The sequence below is a fragment of the Nicotiana tomentosiformis genome, chromosome 12 (genome assembly GCF_000390325.3).
Source record: "Nicotiana tomentosiformis chromosome 12, ASM39032v3, whole genome shotgun sequence".
Classification (NCBI taxonomy): Eukaryota; Viridiplantae; Streptophyta; class Magnoliopsida; order Solanales; family Solanaceae; genus Nicotiana; species Nicotiana tomentosiformis.
Window position 1 is genome coordinate 27,459,392 of NC_090823.1, and position 26,307 is coordinate 27,485,698.

Sequence of the window (26,307 nt, forward strand, 5' to 3'; positions counted from 1 at the left end):
TGGGGTATTACTGTCGGTTTGTTGAGGGATTTTATTCTATTACATCACCTATGACTAGGCTGACCCAGAAGGGTGCTCCGTTCAGGTGGATAGAGGAGTGTGAGGAGAGCTTTCAGAAGCTCAAGACAGCTTTGACTACAGCCCCAGTATTGGTATTGCCTTCAGGTTCGGGGTCTTATACAGTTTATTGTGATGCGTCGTGAGTTGGCCTCGGTGCGGTGTTGATGCAGGATCGTAGGGTGATTGCCTACGCATCCAGATAGCTGAAGGTGCATGAAAGGAACTATCCTGTCCACGACCTTGAGCTAGCAGCTATTGTTCATGCCTTGAAGATTTGGAGGCACTATTTGTATGCCGTTCCTTGTGAGACCTACACTGATCACCGGAGTTTTCAGCATCTGTTCAAGAAGAAGGATCGTAATTTGCGTTAGAGGAGGTGGGTAGAGCTGCTTAAGGATTATGACATTACCATTTTGTACCATCCCGGGAAGGCCAATGTGGTGGCCGATGCTTTGAGTCGTCGGGCAGAGAGTTTGGGGAGTTTAGCATATCTACCAATAGCAGAGAGGCCCATGGCATTGGATGTTCAGGCCTTAGCCAGCCAGTTTGTGAGATTGGATATTTCTGAGCCGAGTCGAGTATTGGCTTGTATGGTCTCTCGGTCTTCTCTTTATGATCGTATCAGGGAACGTCAGTATGATGACCCCCATTTGCTTGTTCTTAAGGACACGGTCCAATACGGTGATGCTAAGGAGGTCACTATTGGGGAGGATGGTGCATTGAGGAAGCATGCCAGGTTATATGTGCCCAATATGGACGGTTTGTGTGACTTGATTCTCCAGGAGGCTCACAGCTCGCGGTACTCCATTCATCTGGGTGCCGTGAAGATGTATCAGGACCTGAGGCAGTATTATTTGTGGAGAAGGATAAATATGGACATAGTAGAGTATATAGCTAAATGTCTAAATTGCCAGCAGGTGAAGTATGAGTATTAGCGACCGGTGGGTTGTTTCAGAAGATAGAGATTCCGGAGTGGAAATGGGAGCGGATCACTATGGACTTCGTTGTTGGACTCCCAAGGACTCAGCGGAAGTTTGATGCAGTTTGGACGATTGTGGACAGGCTGACCAAGTCAGCTCATTTCATTCTTGTGATGACTACCTATTCTTCCGAGCAGCTGGATCGAATTTACATTCGTAAGATTGTCAGATTTCATAGCGTACCGGTATCTATCATCTTTGACCGGGGCACGTAGTTTACATCGCGGTTCTGGAGAGCCGTACAACAGGAGTTTGGTACTTGGGTGCAGTTGAGCATAACTTTTCACCCTCAGACGGACGGGCAGTCGGAGCGCACTATTCAGATTCTTGAGGATATGCTCCGTGCGTGTGTGATGGAGTTTGGAGGTTCTTGGGATCAGTTCTTGCCACTTGCGAAATTTGCCTACAACAATAGTTATCAGTCCAGCATTCAGATGGCACCATACGAGGCTCTGTATGGTAGGCGGTGTCGGTCCTCAGTGGGTTGGTTCGAACCGGGAGAGGCCAGATTATTGGGTACGGACTTGGTTCAAGATGCCTTGTAGAAGGTGAAGGTGATTCAGGACAGACTTCACATAGCCCAATCCAGACAGAAGAGCTATGTGGACAGGAAGGTTCACGATGTTGCATTCATGGTTGCAGAGCGGGTCCTGCTTCAGGTTTCGCCTATGAAGGGCGTTATGAGGTTCGGAAGGAAGGGCAAATTGAGCCCAAGGTTTATTGCCCCCTTTGAGGTGTTGCGGCGAGTTGGGGAGGTTTCTTATGAGCTTGCCTTACCTCCCAGCCTAGCAGGAGTTCATCCGGTATTTCATGTTTCGATGCTCCAGAGGTATCACAACGATTCGTCTCATGTGTTGGATTTCAGCTCAGTCCAGTTGGACAAGGATCTATCATATGTTGAGGAGTCAGTGGCTATTTTGGACAGGTAGGTTCAGAAGCTGAGGTCAAAGAACATTGCATGAGTAAAGGTTCAGTGGCGGGGTCAGTCGATCGAGGAGGCGACTTGGAAGACCGAGCAAGATATGCGCAGCTGTTATCCTCATCTTTTCACCGCTTCAAGTATGCCTCTATACTCGTTCGAGGACGAACGATTATTTTAAGAGAGGGAGGATGTGACGACCCGACCGGTCGTCTTGAGAGTTATAGCCCCGATCCCCTATTTAACTACTTCTCCCGTATCTATTTCTGCAATTGTAACTTGCCGGGAGGCTTCGTTTTGGTTTTTTTGGAGTGTTTTGGGATACTTAGTCCCTAAATGGAGATTTAAGCCCTAGGATTGGCACCATAGTCGAAACTATGTGAAGACGAATCCGAAATGGAATTCTGTCGATTTCGTTAGCTTCGTTGTGTGATTTTGGGTTTAGGGGCATGCCCGGATTGTATTTTGGAGGTCCGTAACTCATTTAGGCTTGAAATGGCGAAAGTCGAATTTGAGCTACGGACCTCCAAAACACAATCCAGATATGTCCTTAAGCCCAAAATCACACAACGAAGCTAACGGAATTGACAGAATTCCATTCTATAGTCGTCTTCACACATTTCCGACTACGGTGCTAATCCTAAGGCTTAAACCTCTATTTAGGGACTAAGTGTCCTAAAACACTCCAAAAAAACCAAAACGAAACCTCCCGGCAAGTCACAATAGCAGAAATAGATATGGGAGAAGTACTTAAATGGGGGATCGGGGCTATAACTCTCAAGACAACCGGCCGAGTTGTCACATCCTCCCAATCTTAAAACAATCATTCGTCCTCGAATGAGTATAGAGACATACCTGAAGTGGTGAAAAGATGAGGATAACGGATGCGCATATCTTGCTCGGTCTCCCAAGTCACCTCCTCGACCGGCTAACCCCGCCACTGAACCTTTACTGATGCAATATTCTTTGACTTCACCTTCCGAGACGTGGGCCCGGGGAGGCTTTTTGAGCGATTTTTCAATTTCTTGTGTTAGCTTTGATTTCATTAGCTAGATTAGTTTCTTATAGTTATATTTATGCTATGTAATTGATTCTGGCTAGATTTGGTCCACTCGGAGCCGGATATTCGTGGGAAAAGAATTATGACTGATTGATTGAGCTTGGTTCGAGGTAAGTGGCTTGCCTAACCTTGTGTGAGGGAACTCCTCTTAGGATTTGGTACTGTTTGATATGTGAGCGTCGTGTACGTGAGATGACGAGTACGTACATGGGCTATTTGTTGTAAAATTTCATTTTTCACTAAGTCATAACTTGTTTTCTCCTTGATTGAAACATACTAGCATATGTAAATATCATGTTTAGACTAGAATAGCATGCCTACTTGTTTAACTGCCTATTTGAACTCTGTGCAGTATGTTTAATGAAATTTCCTGCTTTCCTTGACTTGAACTTAGTCTAAACTGTAGGATTTCTTGCTGTAACTGTTATTTCAGTGGGTTGTGTTGCATATTTATTTTGGGACTACGGAACGGTATTCCGGGAGATCCCTCTGTACTGCATATTTACTTTGGGACTACGGAACGATATTCCTGGAGATCTCCCTGTTCTGCATATTTATTTTGGGACTACGAAACGATATTCCGGGAGATCCCCCTGCACATTTACGTTTGGGACTACGAGACGGTATCTCGGGAGATCCCGTGTTGTTATCACTGTGTTCTGAGCTGTTGTCTTTCATTGATTCTATTCCTCTTAGATTTCTGTATTTATTTTACTGCAATATTTCATTCTGTCTTATTTCATTATATGTATACCAATAGGGCCCTAACCTGATCTCGTCATTACTCGACCGAAGTTAGGCTTGGCACTTACTGGATATCGTTGTGGTGTACTCACGCCCTTTCCTGCACATGTTTTTCGTGTGCAGATCCAGATTTATCTTACTAGCCTCATCACTAGTTGCAGTCGCTACTGCTTATTGGAGACTTCAAGGTACATCTGCTCGCGCCCGCAGATCCTCTGAGTCCCCCCTTTATCCCCCTATGTTCATTTTGCCTTCTTTCTGTAGAAATGATGTATAGAACAGTTAAGACTTCTTAGTAGCTTGTGACTTACGGTATTCCGGGTTTTGGAAATTGTTTTGTACGTTTTCAGAGATGATAATTGTATATGCGCGAGTGACATTTAGTTGCTTATTAGATATTTGTTACTGTTAGTAGTTAATATTCGTATTTTTGTTTCATTTTCACAAAGTGTTAGGCTTACCCAGTCGTAAAGACTAGGTGTCGTCATGACGGTTCACGGAGGGAGAAATTGGGTCGTGACAAAATCATTCAATTTTGTGTTCGTTACCCAAAATTTTACTTTTCTTTCTTTTATTATACAAAAATTATATTAGTATGCTCTAGTTATCACAATAGTCATTTTGGCTAGAATTTACAAACCTTTCACCTGAAAAGTCTATTATGCCCTTGACATTATAAATCCTCTCATTTATGCAACACCTTCTATATTATATGCTATATAATATATTTTTACCTAGGTATTTTCTTATAATTAAAATAATTTAATATTTTTTATTTATTATTTTTATAATATATTTATACATTTAATTTTTTTCTTAACAAATGTATGAGTAACATTATTAAAGTTATTAGTAACATTACTTTGAACAAATCTCAAGTCCATGTTCTTAACCATGCTTAATGAAGTATTTTTAATGAAAATTTTTATAAAATCAAAGCTCACTGATTTATTAGCCAAACTATACTCATTAATCCAATAAATAAAATACTTACATTTAGCACAATGGAATATATAATACTTCAAATAAATAATATTAACAGATAAAGCTTTAAAAAACTTAATATTAAACACAAATATTTTTGAAACTTTTTCTAAAATTCTTATTAAAATATGTTCATGTTTGAATATGATAAAACAAATTGACTGCCATGGAAAAATTAAATGTATGGATATATTATAAAAATAATAAATAAAATAATATAAAGTTATTTTAACTACACGTAAAATACCTAGGTGAAAATATATTAAATAGTATATAATATAGAAGGTGCTATATAAATGAGAGGATTTATAATGACAAGGGCATAATAGACTTTTCAAATAAATATATTATAACATCCGACCAATGTAACTTTTGTGATAAATAGAGCAAAGTAAAATAATATTTGTGTAACAAAAGAAAGAAAAATGACTTTTGATTAATGAAACAAAGTTGAATGACTTTTATGTAATAAAAAAAAAATCACTTTTACGTAATGAACATAAAGTTGAATGACCGCCTGTGAAAATTACAATAACCACATGTGAAAATTACTCTGTTATTAATACTATGTTACTGCATCTATTTTCAAGAGACAACAAAAGGGAAAATGAATATGTTATTAATACTATATTGTTGTGGTTGTTGTATACACTCACTCAGTCGCACAAACACAAACATGAAAACAAAAACATTTATTTTATCCAATTAATTAATGGTATAGTTATAAACCTAAGTCCTAGTGGAAATAGTTTATTTTTTAGCTAATATGTCATTCTTCATTTTATTTCTTTTATTTGTGTGGTTTATCTTCTCTTTTTGAGCATAGCATTAACCTATGCAATTTCTAGGGTATGCAAATCTTTAATTACACACAAAAAATGTTCTCCGCTCTGCCTTCTTATTAGTCTTCTTTCTTCTTCTTAGGTCAAGAACTAGCTATCCTAAAGCTTAAATCTAAAGCCCTGTGAAAAACTACCTGTTTTAGCTCAAATGAAGGTCAGTCTCTTAAAAATGAAAAAAAAAAAAATTCTTTCTGTTTCAGTTTATGTGAATATTTTTACTTTTTGAAAATCAATTTGATTATTAATTCAATATTTTAAATTTAATATTTAAATATCCAAAACTATACGGAAAAAAAACTATAAGTTCTACCTTAAGAGGTTGAGAGCTGTATATTGTAAAGATAAAAGCAGTGTCCCTATTCTCTTAGCATAGATATTTTTTGGTCATTTCTTTAAATTTTGTATTTTTTGGAACTTACTGATTTTTGTGGCTATGGTTTTGACTGTTTTTCTACAGTATAACACAGAGCTGTGGCGCTGAGAAGAGTTCTGAACAAATACACAGGTCCTTTGTTTTGAAATCACCGCAGAAAAAAGAAAAGAAAAAAAGAAGCCTTCTTTTTCCTATCTCCTCTACTTCTGACATTTTGAACAAAGCCCTATATGTAGCTGAACGTGATATATCAAACCGCAAAAAACGCCTTTTTACACAAACACATACTATTATTTCCTTTCTCTTTATATAAAAGCCAAAGTACTGTTGTAATCATGATCAATGCAAAGGACATCCAAATCCCACGTCTACATACAGTCCCCCCAACTGCACCCTCTTACACCAGCTCATGTTTTTCTCTTTTTCTTCATTTCTAAACCCTAAATCCCAAATCCACATATAAAAAAAAAAAAAAAAAAAAACCTATAGTACTACTTAGTCTCAAGAAACTACTTTTGTGAGGTGGGGTTTTCTTGATTTTGGAAAAATTGTTTGAGAAAAGGCATGAAAGTTGTAGTATGGAGATTGAGGAGATTCAAGCTCAAGAGTGTAAGTTTCCAAGAATTAGCAACAAGATAGGGTACCAAGATGAAGAATTAGATGATGTAGGTGAAGTAAAAAAGAGTAGTTTTGGTGATATTGGTAAACTTTATGGGTGGCCTTCATCAAGAATTGTTAGAGTATCTCGTGCATCAGGAGGGAAAGATAGGCATAGCAAGGTTTGGACTTCAAAAGGGCTAAGAGATAGGCGTGTTCGCCTTTCGGTTAATACAGCTATACAGTTTTATGATTTGCAAGATCGGCTCGGCTGTGATCAGCCGAGCAAGGCCGTGGAGTGGCTGCTGAAAGCTGCCGCTCCTTCTATTGCTGAGCTGCCTCCTTTGGAGGGATTTCCAGATGCACAGCAGCTCAGTGATGAGAAAAGGTCTAGTGCTGGGGTCGAGCCGGGTTTTGATGCAGCTGATGTTGAATTGGATGATGATGATCCGAATTTCAACCAGCAACAACAACAACCTTGTAGTAGCAATTCTGAGACCAGCAAAGGTTCTGGATTGTCACTTTCTCGGTCCGAAAGTCGGATCAAGGCAAGAGGACGAGCAAATGAAAGGGCGGTGGAAAAGAAAAAGGAGAAAGAAAAAGAGTCTGATCATCACCAAAATATGCACCCTAGCTCTTCTTTCACCGAGCTATTGGCAGGCGGTATGAGCAACAATAACAACAACAACAACAATAGAAACACCAGTCCTATTCACCAAAACACGCAGAGGCAATGGTCTACAAATCCCTTGGAATACTTTACCTCGGGACTATTAGACCCATCATCTACTCGTGGAATCGACAACTCTACTGGCTTCTCGGGTCAAGTTTATTTGGGAAATCCTCTACAGCCATTAATAGCGGTGTCTTCGCCAATGTTTAGCATTTCAGGAGACCATCAGCCCGAGCTGCAGCATTTCCCCTTCGGCGGTAACAACCTAGTCCCGGTTGTGACCGCCAATGGGGAAAGCAATACCCAGAGCAATACAAGTAACGAGTACAATTTGAACTTCAGCATTTCTAGGGGGACCCTTCAGTCCAATTCTTCTTCTACTTCACCATCTATTTTGCCTCATCACTTCCAGAGGTTTTCTCCTATAGATGGATCTCAAAGTTTATTTCTTGGCACTACAATGGCAACTGCTGCTGCTCCTAATGCTGCTGCTTTATATGATGCCCCTTTACAGCTCTTCTATGGCAATGGCTATAACCATTCAGATCAGAAAGGAAAAGGAAAGAACTAAGTTCATTAAAAAGCCCCATCTTCATCTAAGGTAAATATTCAGTTCTTGAACTCTATTCACCTTCCCAAAAAGACTCCATTTTTCTAAATATTTTCTCTTTGAATAAAACTCGGTAACGTTTGACTTAACCGGTAAAATTACTGTCATGTCGTAAAAATAATCTCGGTACAATAGATATTGTGATTTGATCCTTCACTTCACTATACCCGCATATAACGAGAGCTTAGTGTGCGGGCTTCTCTTTTTTAAATAAAACATTAGTATCTTGGGGGTATTTCCTTCTTAGAATAATGTGTTTTAGTACTATGAAATGTCTTTATTAGATTTCTTGGTTTCATAAAAAGTTAATAAGACTATTGGGGGATGTGTTTTTTGCTTTTAGGGATCGGCTGGGTTGTCTCTTAGTTTGTTATGTTGAATATGGTTTCCTTCTTGCTTAGCATGTCTGTGACAGGTGTTAATAGCTGGAATGAAGGGAACTTTAACAATGGTGGAGGTATTATTAATGGCTATAGACTAGAGATGCTGCTTCTTTTTAAATCCATATTTATTTTTGTCTTTGTTTAGTTAGTGTCCCACAAAGATGTCAGTGAACATTTAAACGCCCATAACCAAAGCCAACACTTGTCAGTTTCAACGGCGCTCGTTGTCTTTGCTTTGATGAGAGCACTTGTCTTAGGGTTAGGAAAGCTTTGGATTTTGAGTTCTTGCTTAGCTAGGTCAAATAAAACCTAAGATCCTATTTAGACCTATATTTTGTGTTAAAGTGCAGACAAGATTATAATAGATGACTAGCTCTAGAAATATTTTACTTTTTGTCACATTGTGTGAGATTTATTTATGTTTCTTTGTTTGATAAGTGGAATTTGTAAATTCAAAATTTTGAAATTTTGGATCACAAACGTCACTTGTCAAACAAAGATAATCCTCACACCAATTATCACAAGTTTGTGTCTGAAGATTATAGTGACTAGCTCAAGAAAAATATTACCTTATGTGTCACAATTAACACAAGTTGTGTGAGGATTTGTCTGGACAAGTGAAATTTGTGAACCCAAAATTTTGAATTTTTGTGTCACAAACACTACTCGTCAAACAAAAAAATCTTCACACAACTTGTCTCAGCAGCGAGTGATGTGCAGTTTAGATATACTTTATGAGTTCATATTCTATCGCTAATAAAATATAATATTTTAAGTGAAAAAGTGTACGAACTAAATATAAATTGAATTTGAAACCATTAGTGACTGGCCTCCAAAAATTTCTCGGTTATAAAAAAACCAACTATGACAACTGGCTGGTAAGAGCTGTTTTTATGTATTAACTCTGAAGATTGATATTTCAACGTCATAATGAATAGGTAGAAGTATTGTCAAACGGCAACATAAAGTAAGTCTTTTTGGACACTATAGAGTAGATAATTAATATTTTATTTATGAGATATAATAAACAGAGAGAAAATATAGCTTAAATAAGGAAACAGTAGTAGTTATACAGTTGATACTAAACAGTAAAATTGAAATTTTGGCTTGTAAAATTTCCAATTAAATTTTGCTTAAAAATGAAAGTCCCAATGGTTTCATTGCAACATACAATGTCATGTTTCTTACAAAATGTTTGCATTATTGAGTCAAAAAAGGTTTCTCCATATTTGTTTATTTTTCTTTTTTATAAAAGATGGAAAATATAAGGATGAGATCTAAATGGCTAGGAAGGAGGATAGATATATATAGCTAATTATTCACTAAAGGTTCTAGCTAACTTGGAAAATGTTATACTCTATCCGTTTTAATTTATATGATATAGTTTGACTCTATACGAGTTTAAGAAAGGCATCGAACAAGGAAATTTATTTTGAGATTGATATTGTTCTTGTTCAAGAGTCAAGACTGTTTTTGCTATTTGTGTATGTGGATTTCTGATCAGTTTGCTTGCACCTAGCTACACTAATCCATCGTATACAAACTACCTTCAAGTGCATATACAGATAACTTTTCCATATGAAAAATGTTCACCTAATGTCGCCTTTGTTGGGATTCAAATATTGATTCCCAAGGTTATTGGTCTAACTCTTTCAATTGCTAGGTAACTCCATTGAGTAAGGCATCATCAAATTTTAGGACGAGAGTCATGAGAATAAAATATATTGTCAGGCCTCAGTGTATACGTTTATGTTGTGTTAGGATCGGGATCCGGATCAGGTGATGCGGATTTTAAAGCAGTATTATAACAACAATGATAAAGTTAATGCAAGTTGATAATGATGACAATTAATGCAGATAAAGAAAACACAAATTTAACGTTGTTCGATCAATGTGACATACATTCATAAGTAGAGAAGAGCAAATTTACTATACTAACAAGAATACAAAAAAAGTATAAAATTAGAATAAATATTTTAATTAATTTCAAATACCCTAAGAAATTAATTCCACGAAAACACTCACAAAGGAATTCACAATTCACACAAGCAAAACAAGAACATACTCTCTGTTACAAAATAGTGCATAAGATGCCACTTTTGTAATACTTCTTGCTATCTATGAATTGGTGTGTTCTTCAAATAATGAGAATCGCCTCTATTTATAGCTAGAGACTCTTGGCCTCAAAGTTGCTACTGGAAAGATGTTATGGAAAATATCATGACAAAGTTATCCAACCACATATTTCAAACTTTGTTCGTGAGTTTAATTACCTCTCAGTTAAGTTTTTTTCTTGGGTGAAAAAATAGACTTATGCCTATAGTGGGATATACCCTACTCAGAGGCGGAGCCATAGTGTTAGCTACGGGTTCGGCCGATCCCAATAGCTTTGGTTCAAATCATGTACGTATTTGTCTTAAAATTTTCATTAAATATATACAAATTATTAATTTAGAACTCAGTAACTTGAAAAGATTAGGACCCCGAACTCATAAGTTTGAAATCTTGGCTTCGCCTCTGACCCTACTAAAGCCAAAAGAAATGACCGTATTACAAATCTTCACCTTGACCTAAATTTAGCAAATAAAATAAATTTGTTGCACCTTTATGCAAAAGCCCTTATAGGGTAAATCCTAATAAATTGGTATCAGAACTGAATCTAGCCAGGTTAAAAAATAATGGACGAGGAATTTGTTGTTACAGCCAAAACAAAAAAGTAAAATTAGGTATTATTTTAAATTTCTCAAATGAGTTTTAATTTGAAGTAGCTACATAAAGTCCAGTCAGATTTGTTAGGATGAAAGTAACTCGATTAGATCCGGCTCTTAGCTTGTACCAATTCGTTAGGATTTAGCCCACAAGAACTTTTAAAGAGAGCTGCAGCAAATTTTTCTATATTAGAAAAAATTAGATCAAGGTGGACATTTGTAATATAGTTATTTCTTTTGGCTTTAGTGGGATCCATCCCACTATAAGCATAAGCCTATTTTTCCTTCCAAAAACAAAAAAAAGTGTGATCGACAGATAATTAAACTTGGGGACATAGTTTAAAATGTGTGGTTGGTTTATTTTGTCATGATATTTACTATGGCATCATCTCAGCTATAGCAAGCTTGAAGGACATAAGTCTCTTGCTATAAATAAAGGAGTTTATCCTCATTTGAAGAACATACCAATTCGAAGCATTACATGTTGCTTAAGTTTATTTAGAACATGTGGAGACAATTGATGTCTTTGTAATTAATATAGCCAATTTTACTTTGTTTACATGTAAATAATTGATCTCTGAGTAAAATATTCACATTCAGTATGCATATTAATGAGTTGCAGAATTTGGTGCAAGCTAGATTTTAGCTAGCTATGCTTACATTGCATGTTTCATTACTAACTTGAGTTCTATGATTTGTGAGTATGCAATCGTTGTTATGGATTTTAGAAAAAATATACAAGCAGCAAGAAAGTTGAAAATAGGATTGAAAAACTGTCTCTAAAATTTTATTAATCATAGGGCTTTAAATAGCCAAATAAATAAAGTAGAAGACTTCTCCTACAACTAAATTACTAAATTCTTACTATAATTAAAATTCGGAATCTTCTAGCAGACTCCTCCTAAAACTAAACAACTAATTATTCTAGAAAACAGTAGCAGTAACAGATGCAAAATCCAACACTCCTCCTTGCTTCTGTTACTGCAGTCTAAAGAAGGTCATCCTCAATTCCTTCTTTTGCTATTAGTGCTTGTGCATGAGCATCTTTGAACTTGCACACTTTTGTAACATAACCTTTTTGTTTGCAATTTTCACATAATGCATCAGGTCTCCACCAACAAAATTTTTTTAAGTGTGTTTTCTTTTTGCAATATTTGCAATAAGGATTATCACTTTTTCTTTTTGGTGTTTCGCATAAAAAATACCCTCAGTAACTTTGTCTTGTCTGAAGGCCTTTCTTTGCTCTTGTGCTTGAAGAACACTTATTAATTCTGCAACAGAGATGGTAGAGAGATCTTTAGACTCTTCCAGAGAGGAAATTTTGGATTCAAATCTCTCAGAAATTGTCACAAGAATTTTTTCAACTATCCTGTTATCTTTGAAATCCTCGCCAAGTAACCTGATTTTATTGATAATTAAAGAAATTCGGTTAGAATACTTAGCGATGGTCTCATCATCTTGCATTCTAAGAGATTCAAAATCTCTTTTCAAATTTAAAATTTGATTTTGTCTGCCTCGTTCATTTCCTTGATACTCCTGTTTGAGTGTTTCCCAAGCTTCTTTTGCTGTCTCACATGCAATGATTTTAGAGAAGATCGAATCTGCAACTGAATTTTGAATTATAGTTTTGACTTTGTATTTTTTGATTTTCTTATCCGAGTGAACTTTGATTTGGGCAAGAGCAGGATTTGCAGGAAGTTGTATAAGTTTGTCTTCTATTACAACTTCCCATAGATCATAAGCTTCAAGATAAGATTTCATCTTCACTGACCAAATCTGATAGTTTTCACCGGTGAAAGTTTGTGGGGTATTCAAAGAGAGACCGCTGGTTGCCATTGTTAAAAATTTAGTTAAAAATCGGTATGGGTAAAAATGCGTATGGTTTAAAAGTGGTTGAAATTGGTTGTTTTTCAGCAAATTCAGAGATCCGTCAAGATCAATGGAGGCTCTGATACCACTGTTAGGATTGAAAATCTGTCTCTAAAATTTTATTAATCATAGGGCTTTAAATAGCCAAATAAATAAAGTAGTAGACTCCTCCTACAACTAAATTACTAAACTCTTACTATAATTAAAATTCTGAATCTTCTAGCAGACTCCTTCAAAAACTAAACAACTAATTATTCTAGAAAACAGTAGCAATAACAGATGCAAAATCCAACAATCTTTATAGTGGAAGCTATTATATCTGGCTAAACCAAATAAAGATATGTTAATGCAGATTTGGGAGTTCTAAGTAATGTGACAATATTTCATTTTTATTCTTTTGTTCTTTCTATGCTAAAGACATCTAATGGAAACAGAAGCCAGGCACTCAGAATGTTTGATCATTTATATCCATTTGTCTGAATAACTGGAAATAGATCATTGCTCATCACAAGCTCTACTCTACTCAGCTCAACTATGCTTCTATTCAAAACTAGTTGGGGTCGTCGATATGAATACGAATACTCTACAGAGTAGGAACCAGTAGCTCATTTGCTTTTAAATACTCATGCAATTTATTTGAAATTAGGAATTCTCTAAACTAGAGATTATCTAAATCCCAAATGTATCCTTACTTGGACCAGATGTGAGTACAACTAGTAACTTTCTGAGCCTTTACCTCAATTAGTTAGTACTCCTATTAGCTATAGCTATCCTTTGCTTCTAATATGTTCGTTTTTAATTAAGTTTGCATTGATTCGAGATATGTAGCTCCGTTGGAACAAACTCATTTCTAGATTAGCAAGTAAAAAGTCTTAAGTACCATTTTTAGTGTCAAATATTGTCTCTTTTTTTCCTTGCTTCTACCTTTTCTTTTCCTTTCTTCTTTCTGGTTTCGTTGTTTTAATCCAAAAATATCATTCTAACCAGAGCTTTTACTCAATCTGTTCTCAGCTTCTCGTTAACCTGCAAAAGACTAAATCCCTGATTCTCTTGTTTTGTTGGCTTCATCACTGTTTATGCTTAATCACCGAGATTTTCCCTTCTAATCCTTTTCTACTTCACCCCTCGTTATGTTATACATGGTGGGGCAAACCTCATTGAGGACACTGAGTTCCAAGGGGGAGAGGGGGTTGAATGTGATGCCCGTGACGGAGGGCAGGCTGATGAGGGTAGGTCAGGCAGGACTTGCAGACTTCTAGGCAAGGGAAATGAAAGTGAAGAACTTTACAAGGCATGACACAAGTTCACAAGATACGCGTGCTTTTGGGGCTCGAGGTGGCGTAGCCAAAAAAGACGAATGCGTGCGGGCCTAGGCCTAAAGCGGATGGACATGGCCTAAAGCGTGCGGGCATGGGCTTGTGTCGTAACTCGTAACAAATATGGTGTGTGTGTATATATATATAAAATGAATCGTTCTTCCATTATAATTTGACAACACTAAATTTTTATTCTTTTGCAACCATAAAGAAAAAAGACATGCACAACATATGAGATGCATTTTATATTATAATAGGGAAATTTGGTGCACATAACCCGTTGGACTCACTTTTTGCCTAGTATCACTAACCAGGGATTTTCTTGAGTTGATTGTTTTCATTAGCCTATATTTTCGTGTACTGTATCAGGATAACTATTCTATCGGATGGTGACATTGTTATTGGTGTTAAATATTTACAGGTCAAAGTGGTTACCCAATTTTATGTAAATTATTGTTCTCATAATTCATACATTTATCTTCAGAGAATGAGTAGACTTGGTTAATATATTCCCTTTACTTTCTCAAAACCATTTTTACTGTTATCTGAAACTATATTGGCTTTTGTTACTCATAATTGATACAGGGAATTGAAGATGGAAGCAACAACTAAGTCCCAAAGGGAGCATGTTTTTCTCATTTTGAGTACTATTTCTTTTTATACCCCCGACAGCAGTTTGTGCACAGGTTTGAAACTCCGGGGATGTATGTCTGCCAAGTTATGTATTTCTAGTGAGACATAACTTTTGTTGAATTAAACCTAAGATGCTGGATTTTGCCAACTTCTTTGAACTGGTTTCGTTGTTCTGTGTTGTAGATTATCTTCGAATTTGATAATTTCTATAAGAAATGAGCAGCCGATGATTGATGTTGACTTCATTCTATTATGCATCTTTATTTGCGTTTAAAGTCTCAAAAAGGCCCTTCCTTGTATGGATTTAATTTATATGCACTGACATAATAAGTGTATTCTTTCTTGTTTCTTTATTCTAAGGGTCTTCTAACGTTGCCTCCTTTGGAAGTTTAATTTCGTCGTTTATACATGAGATCCCTTGTTAACCTTATGGATTGGTCCTAAACTATTATTTGTCATATATATATATACACTAGTTTCTATGTACGTGTTTCACAAGTAACACCCTAACTAAGAGGAGAAGGATGGAAGGAAACCAAAAATCTTAAGAGAATAAATTTAGAAGTGTACGATGCAATAAGCTTGATTAATATTGAACATGTTCATTTCGTTCAACTTATATCTTATGAAGATATTAAAGACATCACATTTGTAGTTAATTCATAGCATGTATGTTTATTACTACTATTAACGTATGTTTATTACTACTATTAACGTTTTAACTGTTAGGTTTTAAGTAGCAATCAACGATCCTTTTCTCTTTTACTGCATATAGCTGTTTTTCACTCATTTCCCTCATAGCTGAACAATAGCTAGGTTTTATTACCGATAAACTCAAATTTTCGTATTAGTTCTACCTAAAAAGAGAAAGAAAATGGAATACCAACAAGCGTCTATTATTGAATTTACTCGATCTCTTACGCATTATATATGAACAAAGCAGGTAAGGAAGACTTTTGTGGACATATGAGAAGACTTTAAAGATTGAACTATAAGAACTTACTTTCTCTTGTGGCTTTTTACTATAGGAATGAGAAGAAACTTTTAATCTTTGAAAATGTCAACAAATATATAAAGAATCTATCAACAATGTATGTTAGACTTGCAGTCTATCTACACATACACTCTTTTCTCTCCTCCTCTTTTTGTTTCTATTTTTCCTTTCTCTCTAGCTTATAATATTAAGATTTAAGTTTTAGTAGGTTGGTCTCAATTAATATACTATTATTTTATTATTGAAACTAAACGTTTCCAGTGATTTAATAAAGATAATCAAATCGATATAAGTAATTTTGTCTCGTATTTATGATTCTTTATGGTAGTTAATACATGTCTAATTTAAACTTGTTCTTCTCTACATTTATTCTCCTTTAATTTGAAACCAAACTCTAATTACTCTTGTACATACATTGATGTAATGGCATCTATTTTTTTTTTCCAATTCAATTGAAGCAACATTATGATTACATGAAAGTCAAAACTATAAGGTTGTAATTGATTCCTAGAGTGAACAATTCTGCTCTACAATTTCCACTTTTTTTTTTTTATTAGAGACGAATTTTAATTCTTAAATGTTTGTGTCACAAACTCAGCTCACTTGATACGCTGGACAAACAACAATAACATTACTCATTGTACTCCCATAAGTAGGGTCACTTGATATATATGCTGGACCTTCATCACATTAATTTATTCATCATAGTAAGGCTTGGTGTTCTTATAAACTCTTTTAAGAATGTGTAAGAATAATTATCTTATAATGGAGTACTCAAAATTTTCAATTACATAAACTCCACTCCCAAAATTTATTATGCTTCCTATAGTTAATTAGTTTAGTGTGCCCCCAGCTCTTTGGTGATTTTCTTTTCCCTTAAGTTAATACTCCTAGTACATTATAAATAGTTAGTGTAGTTAGGTCATATTAATTAGATTTTCTAAAACTCAAAACATTTTCATATCGAGCATCATATGCAGCAACAGACGTTGTTCACAATTTTAAATTAGTTTATAGTTACAAACTAAGCGTATATCCAGATATCCTACGCTTACAATATTTTCTTTTCGAGTCTAGAATTCCACCGTTATTTCATTTTGGTTTGAACTTTGTTAAAGAATCAACTAAATCCTAAAAAAGTTGTTATAGAGAAATTTATATAGTGTAATTAACAAATCTATCGTTGGGCTAAGTTTTTTTTCCTCCTATTGTGTTTTAATTTCCCATGAAGGATTTGCAAAAATAAACGTGGTAGAAATACATGTGAAAAGAAATAGTATTCATATCGAAATTTGATTCAAATCCATCGTTTTCACAATTTAACCAATCTAAAGTTATTAATTTATGCTAAATAACAAAGTAAAAAAAAGATATAAGATAAAAGTAAACTTAAGAGGAACATGACAGGTTAAAATTTTTGCCGGGTAAAACCTAACTCCATAATGTAAAGAAATAATATCAGCTAGACTATAATAATCACCAATGGCTTCATTTTTTACTGCCATTATGGACCTGTCACCTTTGTCATGATCTTCGTCCGATTCAATGAAGGAGTCTCCCAATGTAGTAAGAGCTTATTTCACAACATTGTCGGCAATATTTTTTCTTTTGAATCGTTTGTCAGGAACCTGGTTCCTCTTAGTTGCTTTATCTGAGTTGTGTTTGTACTGATCTTGCTTGAGAAGAGGACAATCTTTGATAAAGTGCCCTAACTTCCTACACTTATGACATAAGTCATATCCTCTTGGCTTGCTGGAGCTGCCCCACTTTGGAAAACCTCCATTTCTGCGAACCATTTTCTGAAATCTCTTTGTCAAGTAAGCCATATCAGCATCCTCACCACTTGATTCATTGTTGTCTGTCTTGAGGACCAGGTTTTTCCCCCTCTTGGGCTCTCTTCTCTCGTTATCCTTCTTCTTCTTCTTCTTCTTCATTTCGTACGTCTTCAGATTCCCAAAGAGCTCGTCGATTTTGGAATAATTTATTTATTTTAATTAAAAACCGACCAACTTTGGTCGATTTTTCTGGGTTTAATTTTGGCATAAAATGCCTGTTTTGGAAGCTAAACCACCTGCCAGCATACCAATACAACAACACAACAACAACAACAACACAGCAACAACAACAACAACAATAACAACAACAACAACAAAAACACAACAACAACAACACATCAACAACAACACAACAACAACAACAACACAACAACAACAACCAAAACATTCAATAAATACTTTAAAACTAACAAATTAAAGTTCAATTAAACATAAAAATCCAAAACCAAGTTAAAACTAATTATAACTAGTTCAAAACTGGTTCTATTTGTCTAGTTCAAAGTATATAAAAGTCAAGGGGTGTTTTGTACAACATCATCATCACCGTCTGATGAACTTTCATCTACAAGACGATATAGAGAACAGTCTTGTGGAGGACGGGAAGTACGATCACGGAGAGGACGGGAGGAACGATCACGAGTAGGGCGGGAGGAACGATCACATGGAGGTCGACCCTCCGGAGATGACTCACGAGATCGGGGCAACGGAAAAGCTCCACTAGATAGGAGAGTTCTGATCTGAGCTTGCATGCCAAGGAATTGAGCATCTCTAAGCCTTTCTCTTTCCTTGGTCGCTTCTAGCTCTAATGTGAGCTTTGTCACTGTCTCCCGCATAGCGGAGAGGCTCTCCCTATTAAGTTGCTCGCCTTGCGAGGAAGTCCATTCCTCGCATTCCACACTTATAGCGATGGAAGTTTTTAGTAGGAAGCCCGTATACCTTCCCCCATTTTGGACCGCCAACAGACTCCAACCATATTCTTTCAGCATCCTCGTCCGAAGGTTGGGTTGGCTCACCCGATTCACCAGCTGGATGACTACGGATGAATTCCTCCACGTTACTTTGGTAGCGACCCTATATTATTTTAAATTAAATCAGTATTTCAAGTTGTTTATAAAAGTAAATTATAATACTTAAATAAAATTGAAAGCTTACATATGCAGTCGATGCCCGATCCTCGACCCACCTATCTTGATCCCCCTCTTTCTTCTTCTTCACAACATGTGTCTCCTTGAATAGCTCATCATGACTCATTGGACGCCCATACTTCTTTTCCTGAAAATAAATTAATTTAGTTAATAAACAGAATAGATATACTTAGAAAAGTAAAATAATTTAAGCAATTACGTACCAATCTTCTTTTTATTGTCCCTAGGCTGATCGCACCTCCAGTGTGCAAGGAGCCTCCCTTCTCGGATGCGCGAGCTTTCTTTCCTTTTTCGCTCCTCTCTAAGAACTCTGCGGTAAGCCATTGCCTTTGCAAATCATTCCACAAATTCTCAAGTAACCAGCCAGGCCTCTTGTTCTTCTTTCTAGCATCCGAGAAAGCATCCGCCAATCTCTTGCGAGCTTTATGATGAAAATTTGTAGCCACTTCCGCGCTATAGCGGTCTTCCCATACACACTTGCTCTGTATTTCAAAAGTTAAATATTAGATGGAAACATCATAAATATAAATTATTAAACTGTTTAAAAGAACATTTATACCTTAAATTGATTGAAAATTTGCTCCTTCAGTGAGAATGGGCAATTAGTCCAAGTCGCATAAGGGCCATCATAAAGCTTTCTGATGGCATTGGTGATTATCCTCGTAGTCTTATTACCCGGCCTGAACCTGCAATTTAACAATAAAAACACATTAATATCTTAGTAAAAATGTTACAAATCAATAGACGCAAAAATAATGAATAACACTTACCCATTACCCTCAGGGACTATGATGATCCTTTCATATCGATCATAATGCACTACCTCGTCATCACCATCCGAAGCATGTGTATCAGAGGCATGTAAAGACGGTGTAGGCGGGTCAGAGCTAATGCCTCCCAGCCGAAGGCCTGCAATAGATGGAGTCGATGATGAAGATGGTTGTGATCCCTGTGACTGCGACATAGCTGGATGCGACCCAAGTAGATGTGATACCGATGGCTGTGACCCGAGTGGTTGTGACCCGAGTGGCTGTGACCTGAGTGGCTATGACCCGAGTGGCTGTGACATGGGTGGATGAAATCCATGTGGCTGTGATATGTAGGGATGTGATCTATATGGATGTGATGCAGATGGCTGTGAGGCAGCTGGACTGTATGTCGGACGTATAGTCCTGTGGCCCTGTAATGGAAGACTGGGTGTCTGAATGAAGGTGTACGGCTCGTGATGCTGTGGCAGCTCAGTATAGCCTTGTGGTGGAGGATAAGACATAGGCATCTCTAAAAAGGGTGGACAGGAGGGAGTATTATTTTCTACCCTCCTCTTTCCCTTCCTACCCTTTTCTCGACCCCGAGAACTAGTAGGGTCATTGTTACCTTGACCTTTGCCTGCCATCTGCAGTAATATAATACACATTTAGATTGAAACATATAAGAAACTAGCTATAAAATGAGAGTGCTTTAAAAAGCCAACTTTTTAATCCTCATCGACGTATTGTTCCTCGTCCGAGAATTCTTCGTCCTTACTTATTTGAGCTTCATCAATTGATTATTCGTCCTCATTTTCTATAATTGTTACTTCATTTATATCAACTTCTTCCAATATGCGTTCAGGATGTTCCAAATCATTTTCTAACTGATCGTCCACTATTTGGTGAATATTGGAGATATCGTTTTGATATGCAACATCTAACACATTCTCGACTTTCACCCTACCTACAGGCTTAGTTTTTATTACAACCCACCAATCGGACTTATTCCACCGCAATGGATAAGGAGTATAATACACTTGCCTAATGTTATGTGCAATTATGAAAGGATCATAGCGATCATACTCCCTCGTATGATTAACCTCAATTATGTTGTATTGGTTGTGTACTCTTGTACCTCTTGTTGGATTTGAGTCAAACCACTTGCATCTAAAGAGTATCAATTTCTTATATGGCCAATCTGTATATTCTAGTTGTAATATTTCTTTGACCACACCATAATAATCAATATCTCCAACTTGGTTGCCATCACCACCTTGAACCTACACCCCACTGTTGTTGCTATTTTTATTTTTAGAGCAATCCTATGTATGAAACTTATAACCATTCACTACATACTTAGACATTGTTGTGACCTGAAGCCCAGGTCCCCAAGATATATCTTTCAAAAATTAATTTACACCATTATTTGGATTATTTACCTACATAGAGTTAAAAAAGTCATAAGTTAGCACAACTTATGAATCAATTTTTATACATTCACTATATATATATATATATATATATATATATATATATATATATATATATATATATATATATATATATACTTACAAACTGTTTGAACCACGTATCAAATCTCGTATATACAGCATCATAGCCAAATTGACCCACGAAGTGACTGTGACATATCAAATATTTTTAGTAGTTGCATCAATATGTAGTCACAGTAAATTTTACATTTTGATAACTAATAAATCAATACTTACTTGAGAAATGGTACAACTTCGGGACAATTTAGCAACACATGAAGTGTAGCTGACTTGTACTCCATATCACTCAAACTTCTCTTTCTAACATCCTTAGAACATCGGCCTGGTTGATTGAATATGGACATTGGTGGATATAATGGATCATTCACACATTCGACCGTGTGCCTATTGGGCCTATTCCTAGAACATGGCACGTTACTCTCAAAATAATAAGAACAAAAATGTTCAGTTTCCTTTGCAAGATAGACTTCGCATATAGATCCTTCAATCTTATTCCTCTGCTTAACAAATTGTCTGCATTTGCCAATTGTCCTACATAATCTCATGTTAGCCAAGAACATTCAAATAAAATAGAATATTACATCAAACTTATAATATTACCTCTCAAAGGGATACATCCATCTGCATTGAACAGGCCCTCCAAGTCGTGCCTCGTGTACAAGGTGTATTGGAAGGTGTTCCATCACATCAAAGAAACCACATGGGAATATTTTTTCCATCTTACTAGAAATTACACGGATGTTCTGGTCCATCCGAAGTAGGTTTTCTTCCCTTAATGTGGTAGAACACAAGTCTTTGAAAAATAAACTAATCTCTGTGATGGGTTTCCAGATTCTTTCAGGCAAACCACAAAATGCAATAGGCACTAAGGTCTCCATGAAAACATGGCAGTCATGACTTTTCAAATGGCTCAACTTCCCTACCTCCATATCTACTTTTTTTCCAAGATTCGACGCATAACCCTCAGGCATCTTTAATTTCGTAACCCAATCACAAATTTATCGTCTTTCCTCCAAAGTGAATGTGTAACTTGCTTTGGGCTTGAACACCTTACCATTGTTTGCTGTCTGCAAGTATAATTCAGGCCGCCTGCAATATTCTTGTAAGTCCATTCTAGCCTTCGGGTTATCTTTTGTCTTACCTTTAACATCCATCACTATGTTGAACAAATTATCAAAATAATTCTTCTCAATATGCATGACATCAAGGTTGTGTCGGAGAAGATTATCCTTCCAATAAGGCAACTCCCAAAATATACTCTGTTTCGTCCAATTATGATTAACACCATATCCGGGGAATCTATAAGGTGGAGCCTCAGTAACTTTACTGAAGTTCTGGACCCTCTCCCAAATTTCCTCACCTGAAAGTATCGGAGGTGGAGAATCATATTCCACTTTATTCTTTTTGAATGCATTTTCATCCTTCTAAACTCATGATCATCAGGCAAGAATTGACGGTGACAATCAAACCATGATTGCTTTCGGCCATGTTTCAAAGTGAACGCTTTACTATTTTCCATGCAGTAAGGACAAGCTAGCTTCCCAGCAGTCATCCACCCAGACAACATTCCATACGCAGGAAAATTATTAATAGTCCACATTAAATTAGCACGCATATTAAAATTCTGCTTGGTTGATATGTCATATATTTCAACACTATCATACCACAATTGTTTTAGCTCATCAATCAAAGGTTGCAAATATACATCAACCAAACTTTTCGGATTACGTGGACCGGGGATAATACAATTTAAGAATATATATGGACTAGTCATACACAACTCAGGTGGTAGATTATAAGGTGTAAGAAAGACATGCCAACATGAATATGGTGTCGCAGATATAGAAAAAGGCGTGAAGCCATCGGCACACAGACCTAACCGAATGTTCCTTGGTTCACTAGCAAAATCTGGATATGTCTTATCAAAGTGCTTCCAAGCTTCTCCATCTGAAGGATGACACATAACACCAAGTGGTCTTCTATTTTTAAAATGCCATCTCATATGAGGAGCAGAACTCATCGACGCATATAACCTCTTTAACCTAGGTATAAGAGGTAAATAATGCATTGCCTTGACAGCGACCATATTCCCGTTGGAAAGCCTCTTGAAACGAGGCTTTTCGCAAAATTTACAACTGTCTAAAGTTGCATCATCTTTATAATATAACATGCAACCATCTTCACAACAATCAATTCTCATTGACGAAAGTCCTAACTTAGAAACCAATCTCTTCGCCTTATAGAAATCACCAGGTAAGTTGATATTAGGGTCAACTAGTTCACTCATAAGGTCAATGAAACAGTCCATGGCTGCTTGAGAAATATTCCAATTAGATTTGATACTTAGTAATCTAACTGCAACAGACAGCTCAGAGTGCGGACTTCCTTCACGTAGTGGACGACTAGCTTCCTCTAACTGTTCATAAAAACGTTTTGCATCATCATTAGGAGTTTGTTCAACATTTTCATTGGGCTCACCCCCAAAAGCATCCGCAACCATATCCTGAATTCTAGAATCAAGATTTGTATTCTCCACCGACCTACTACTTTCACCAATAACCATGTTATGAAATATACCACGGCTACCATCGATCTCTCCATGATTAGTCCACACAAAGTAATTCTCTATAAACCCCTTCCTATAAAGATGAAGCTTAACTTCCTCCGATTTTTTAAACTTCATACAATCGCACCTGACACAAGGGCACCTAATTACTCCTTCACTTTGGTATGGTGGAAGTGACATTGCATGTCTAATAAAGTCATCAACCCCTTCTACAAAATCCTCCCGCAATCCCCGCCGATTAGGATAATTTCTATTGTACATCCAAGTACGATGTTCCATCTATACAAATAAAACAAGAACAAATTAATTTATTCTATAATTATAAATTAATTATATCTTTTTAGTTAATTCAAGATAATTATTTTTTCCTAATTACACCAATTTATATCCTAAAAGTTCAATTCATATCCAAAAGGTCCAATTCATATCTTAAAAGTTCAATTCATATCCTAAAAGTTCAATTCACAAGAACAAATCCTAAAAACTAAAATTTCAATTCATATCCTACGAGTTTAAACATAAACTAACTAAACTAAAGAAATTCAACCCATACCCTAAAAGTTCGATTCACAAGAACAAATTAATTTATTCTACAATTATAAATTAATTATATCTTTTTAGTTAATTCAAGATAATTATTTTTTCTTAATTACACCAATTTATATCCTAAAAGTTCAATTCATATCCAAAAGGTCCAATTCATATCTTAAAAGTTCAAATCATATCCTAAAAGTTCAATTCACAAGAACAAATCCTAAAAATTAAAATTTCAATTCATATCCTACGAGTTTAAACATAAACTAACTAAACTAAAGAAATTCAACCCATACCCTAAAAGTTCGATTCACAAGAATAAATTAATTTATTCTACAATTATAAATTAATTATATCTTTTTTAGTTAATTCAAGATAATTATTTTTTCCTAATTACACCAATTTATATTCCTAAAAGTTTAATTCATATCCAAAAGGTCCAATTCATATCTTAAAAGTTCAATTCATATCCTAAAAGTTCAATTCACAAGAACAAATCCTAAAAACTAAAATTTCAATTCATATCCTACGAGTTTAAACATAAACTAACTAAACTAAAGAAATTCAACCCATACCCTAAACTAAACTAATTTATAAATAATTGACTAATTAATAAAACTAATTAGTTAATAAAACTAATTAAAACAAGACCTAAACCCTAATCCTCAATAAAATACAATGTTCAAATAATTGAAACACTAATCAATTGAAACTAATTCACAACTAATTAACAAAACCTGGAAATAATAAATAAATGAGTTGTAATTCAAACCTAGAATTTTTAGGAGATGGAGAAGGAGATTGAGGGGCGGCAGTGGCAGCAGCGACGGCGCGGCGACGGCGAGGGTGAGGGCTGGACGGCGAGGGGGAGGGCTGGACGGTGAGAGGGAGGGCTGGGAGAAGGAGAGAAGGGAATGAAGAAGAGGGAAAAATTTCAGAGAAATGGGGGTTTCCCCCGTTTTTCACTTCTCTGATTTTAGAATTACCGACCAAAGTTGGTCGGTAATTTTAAATATAAATTCTTAAATATTATAAAATATTTTAAATAATAAAATAATTATTAAAATTTAAAAAATTGGATCCAGATTACCGACCAACATTGGTCGGTAATCCAAAATTTTCTTGTCTGACCAGCTATTGACCAATTTACCGACCAACGTTGGTCGGTATGTTGTTTAAAAAAAATGTAAATGTTTTTTTTCCCCAGTTTGCGTCCAACCTGGACGGTTTTTGGTCGCATTTTTTGACCGACCAACGTTGGTCGGAAATAGTTGGTCGGTTTTTAGCAGATTTTTAGTAGTGTATGGCCTTGCGATCAACATCATTGAATTCTTTTCTTGGTTTGGGAACTATTACTGCTGGGTCACCAATGGCCTTCGTAGGGACGAAGGGTCCATCACATATAACGTCCTACAGCTCTGAATCTTCAGCCATGATGAAATCATACATCCTTGTCTTCCACCATCCATTGTATTGGCCGTTGAACCTTGGTGGTCTGTAGGTAGATTGGCCTTCTTCAAAGTTTGGTGGAGAAGCCATGGGGATCCTTTCTAGGTGTTAGCCTGATAGAAAGAACCCGCTCTGATACCAATTGATAGAAACTAAGAGTACACCAAACTGTATAGAGAACTTGGTTCTCTATTTGTTCCCACAGAACACACGCACACATAATAGTAAGTAAAAGACACAGTAGAATTTTACGTGGAAAATTCCCAGCTTACGGGATTGAAAATCACGACCTACCCTTGTAGGATTTCAACTTCACTACTGAGCAAACTTTAGATTACAACCTCTTGTAACCTAGGAATTAACTCCTTAATCCCTTACTAACTTGTAACAACTCTATTTCAAGCAACTTTGTAATAACTCTATTACAAAAACTTACAACTCGACTAAACCTAGCCAAGACACAAACACAGAGTTTATGATTAAACAAAAGTTTCCTACACAATTGCTTCTAACCAAGCTAAGTAGGAATTGGTAACACCGGGAAAATTTTGAAGAACATAAGTGTAAAGCCCGGTAAAATTTGCAAAGAAAATAATGTTTCATAGTGCCAGACTAGGCTTATGTGTTTGAGGGTTGAACAATGCATCGGATTGTAAAGGAAAATTTTTGGCGGAAGAGTGCATTTCTGCGGTCCATTATGCGACTGCAGAATCACTCTGCGGACCGCATAATGGCCGCAGAATGAGGCAGTTAATTGGGTCAGTTGGAAGCAA

The 26,307-nt window shown here is 36.2% G+C and overlaps 2 protein-coding genes across 2 annotated transcripts; one reads left to right on the forward strand and one right to left on the reverse strand.

Annotated features, from left to right (window-relative positions):
* Window positions 1–6,063: 6,063 nt before the first annotated feature.
* On the forward strand, window positions 6,064–14,991 carry LOC104088827 (transcription factor TCP2-like). Its single transcript, XM_033654149.2, has 2 exons — window positions 6,064–7,833; window positions 14,704–14,991. The coding sequence occupies exon 1, from the start codon at window positions 6,541–6,543 to the stop codon at window positions 7,801–7,803; it is 1,263 nt and encodes a 420-aa protein (XP_033510040.1). The 5' UTR covers window positions 6,064–6,540; the 3' UTR covers window positions 7,804–7,833; window positions 14,704–14,991.
* On the reverse strand, window positions 11,922–12,769 carry LOC104088828 (uncharacterized). Its single transcript, XM_009593571.1, has 2 exons — window positions 12,139–12,769; window positions 11,922–12,007 (listed from the first exon to the last, which is right to left on the reverse strand). The coding sequence occupies exons 1-2, from the start codon at window positions 12,767–12,769 to the stop codon at window positions 11,922–11,924; spliced, it is 717 nt and encodes a 238-aa protein (XP_009591866.1).
* Window positions 14,992–26,307: the final 11,316 nt, after the last annotated feature.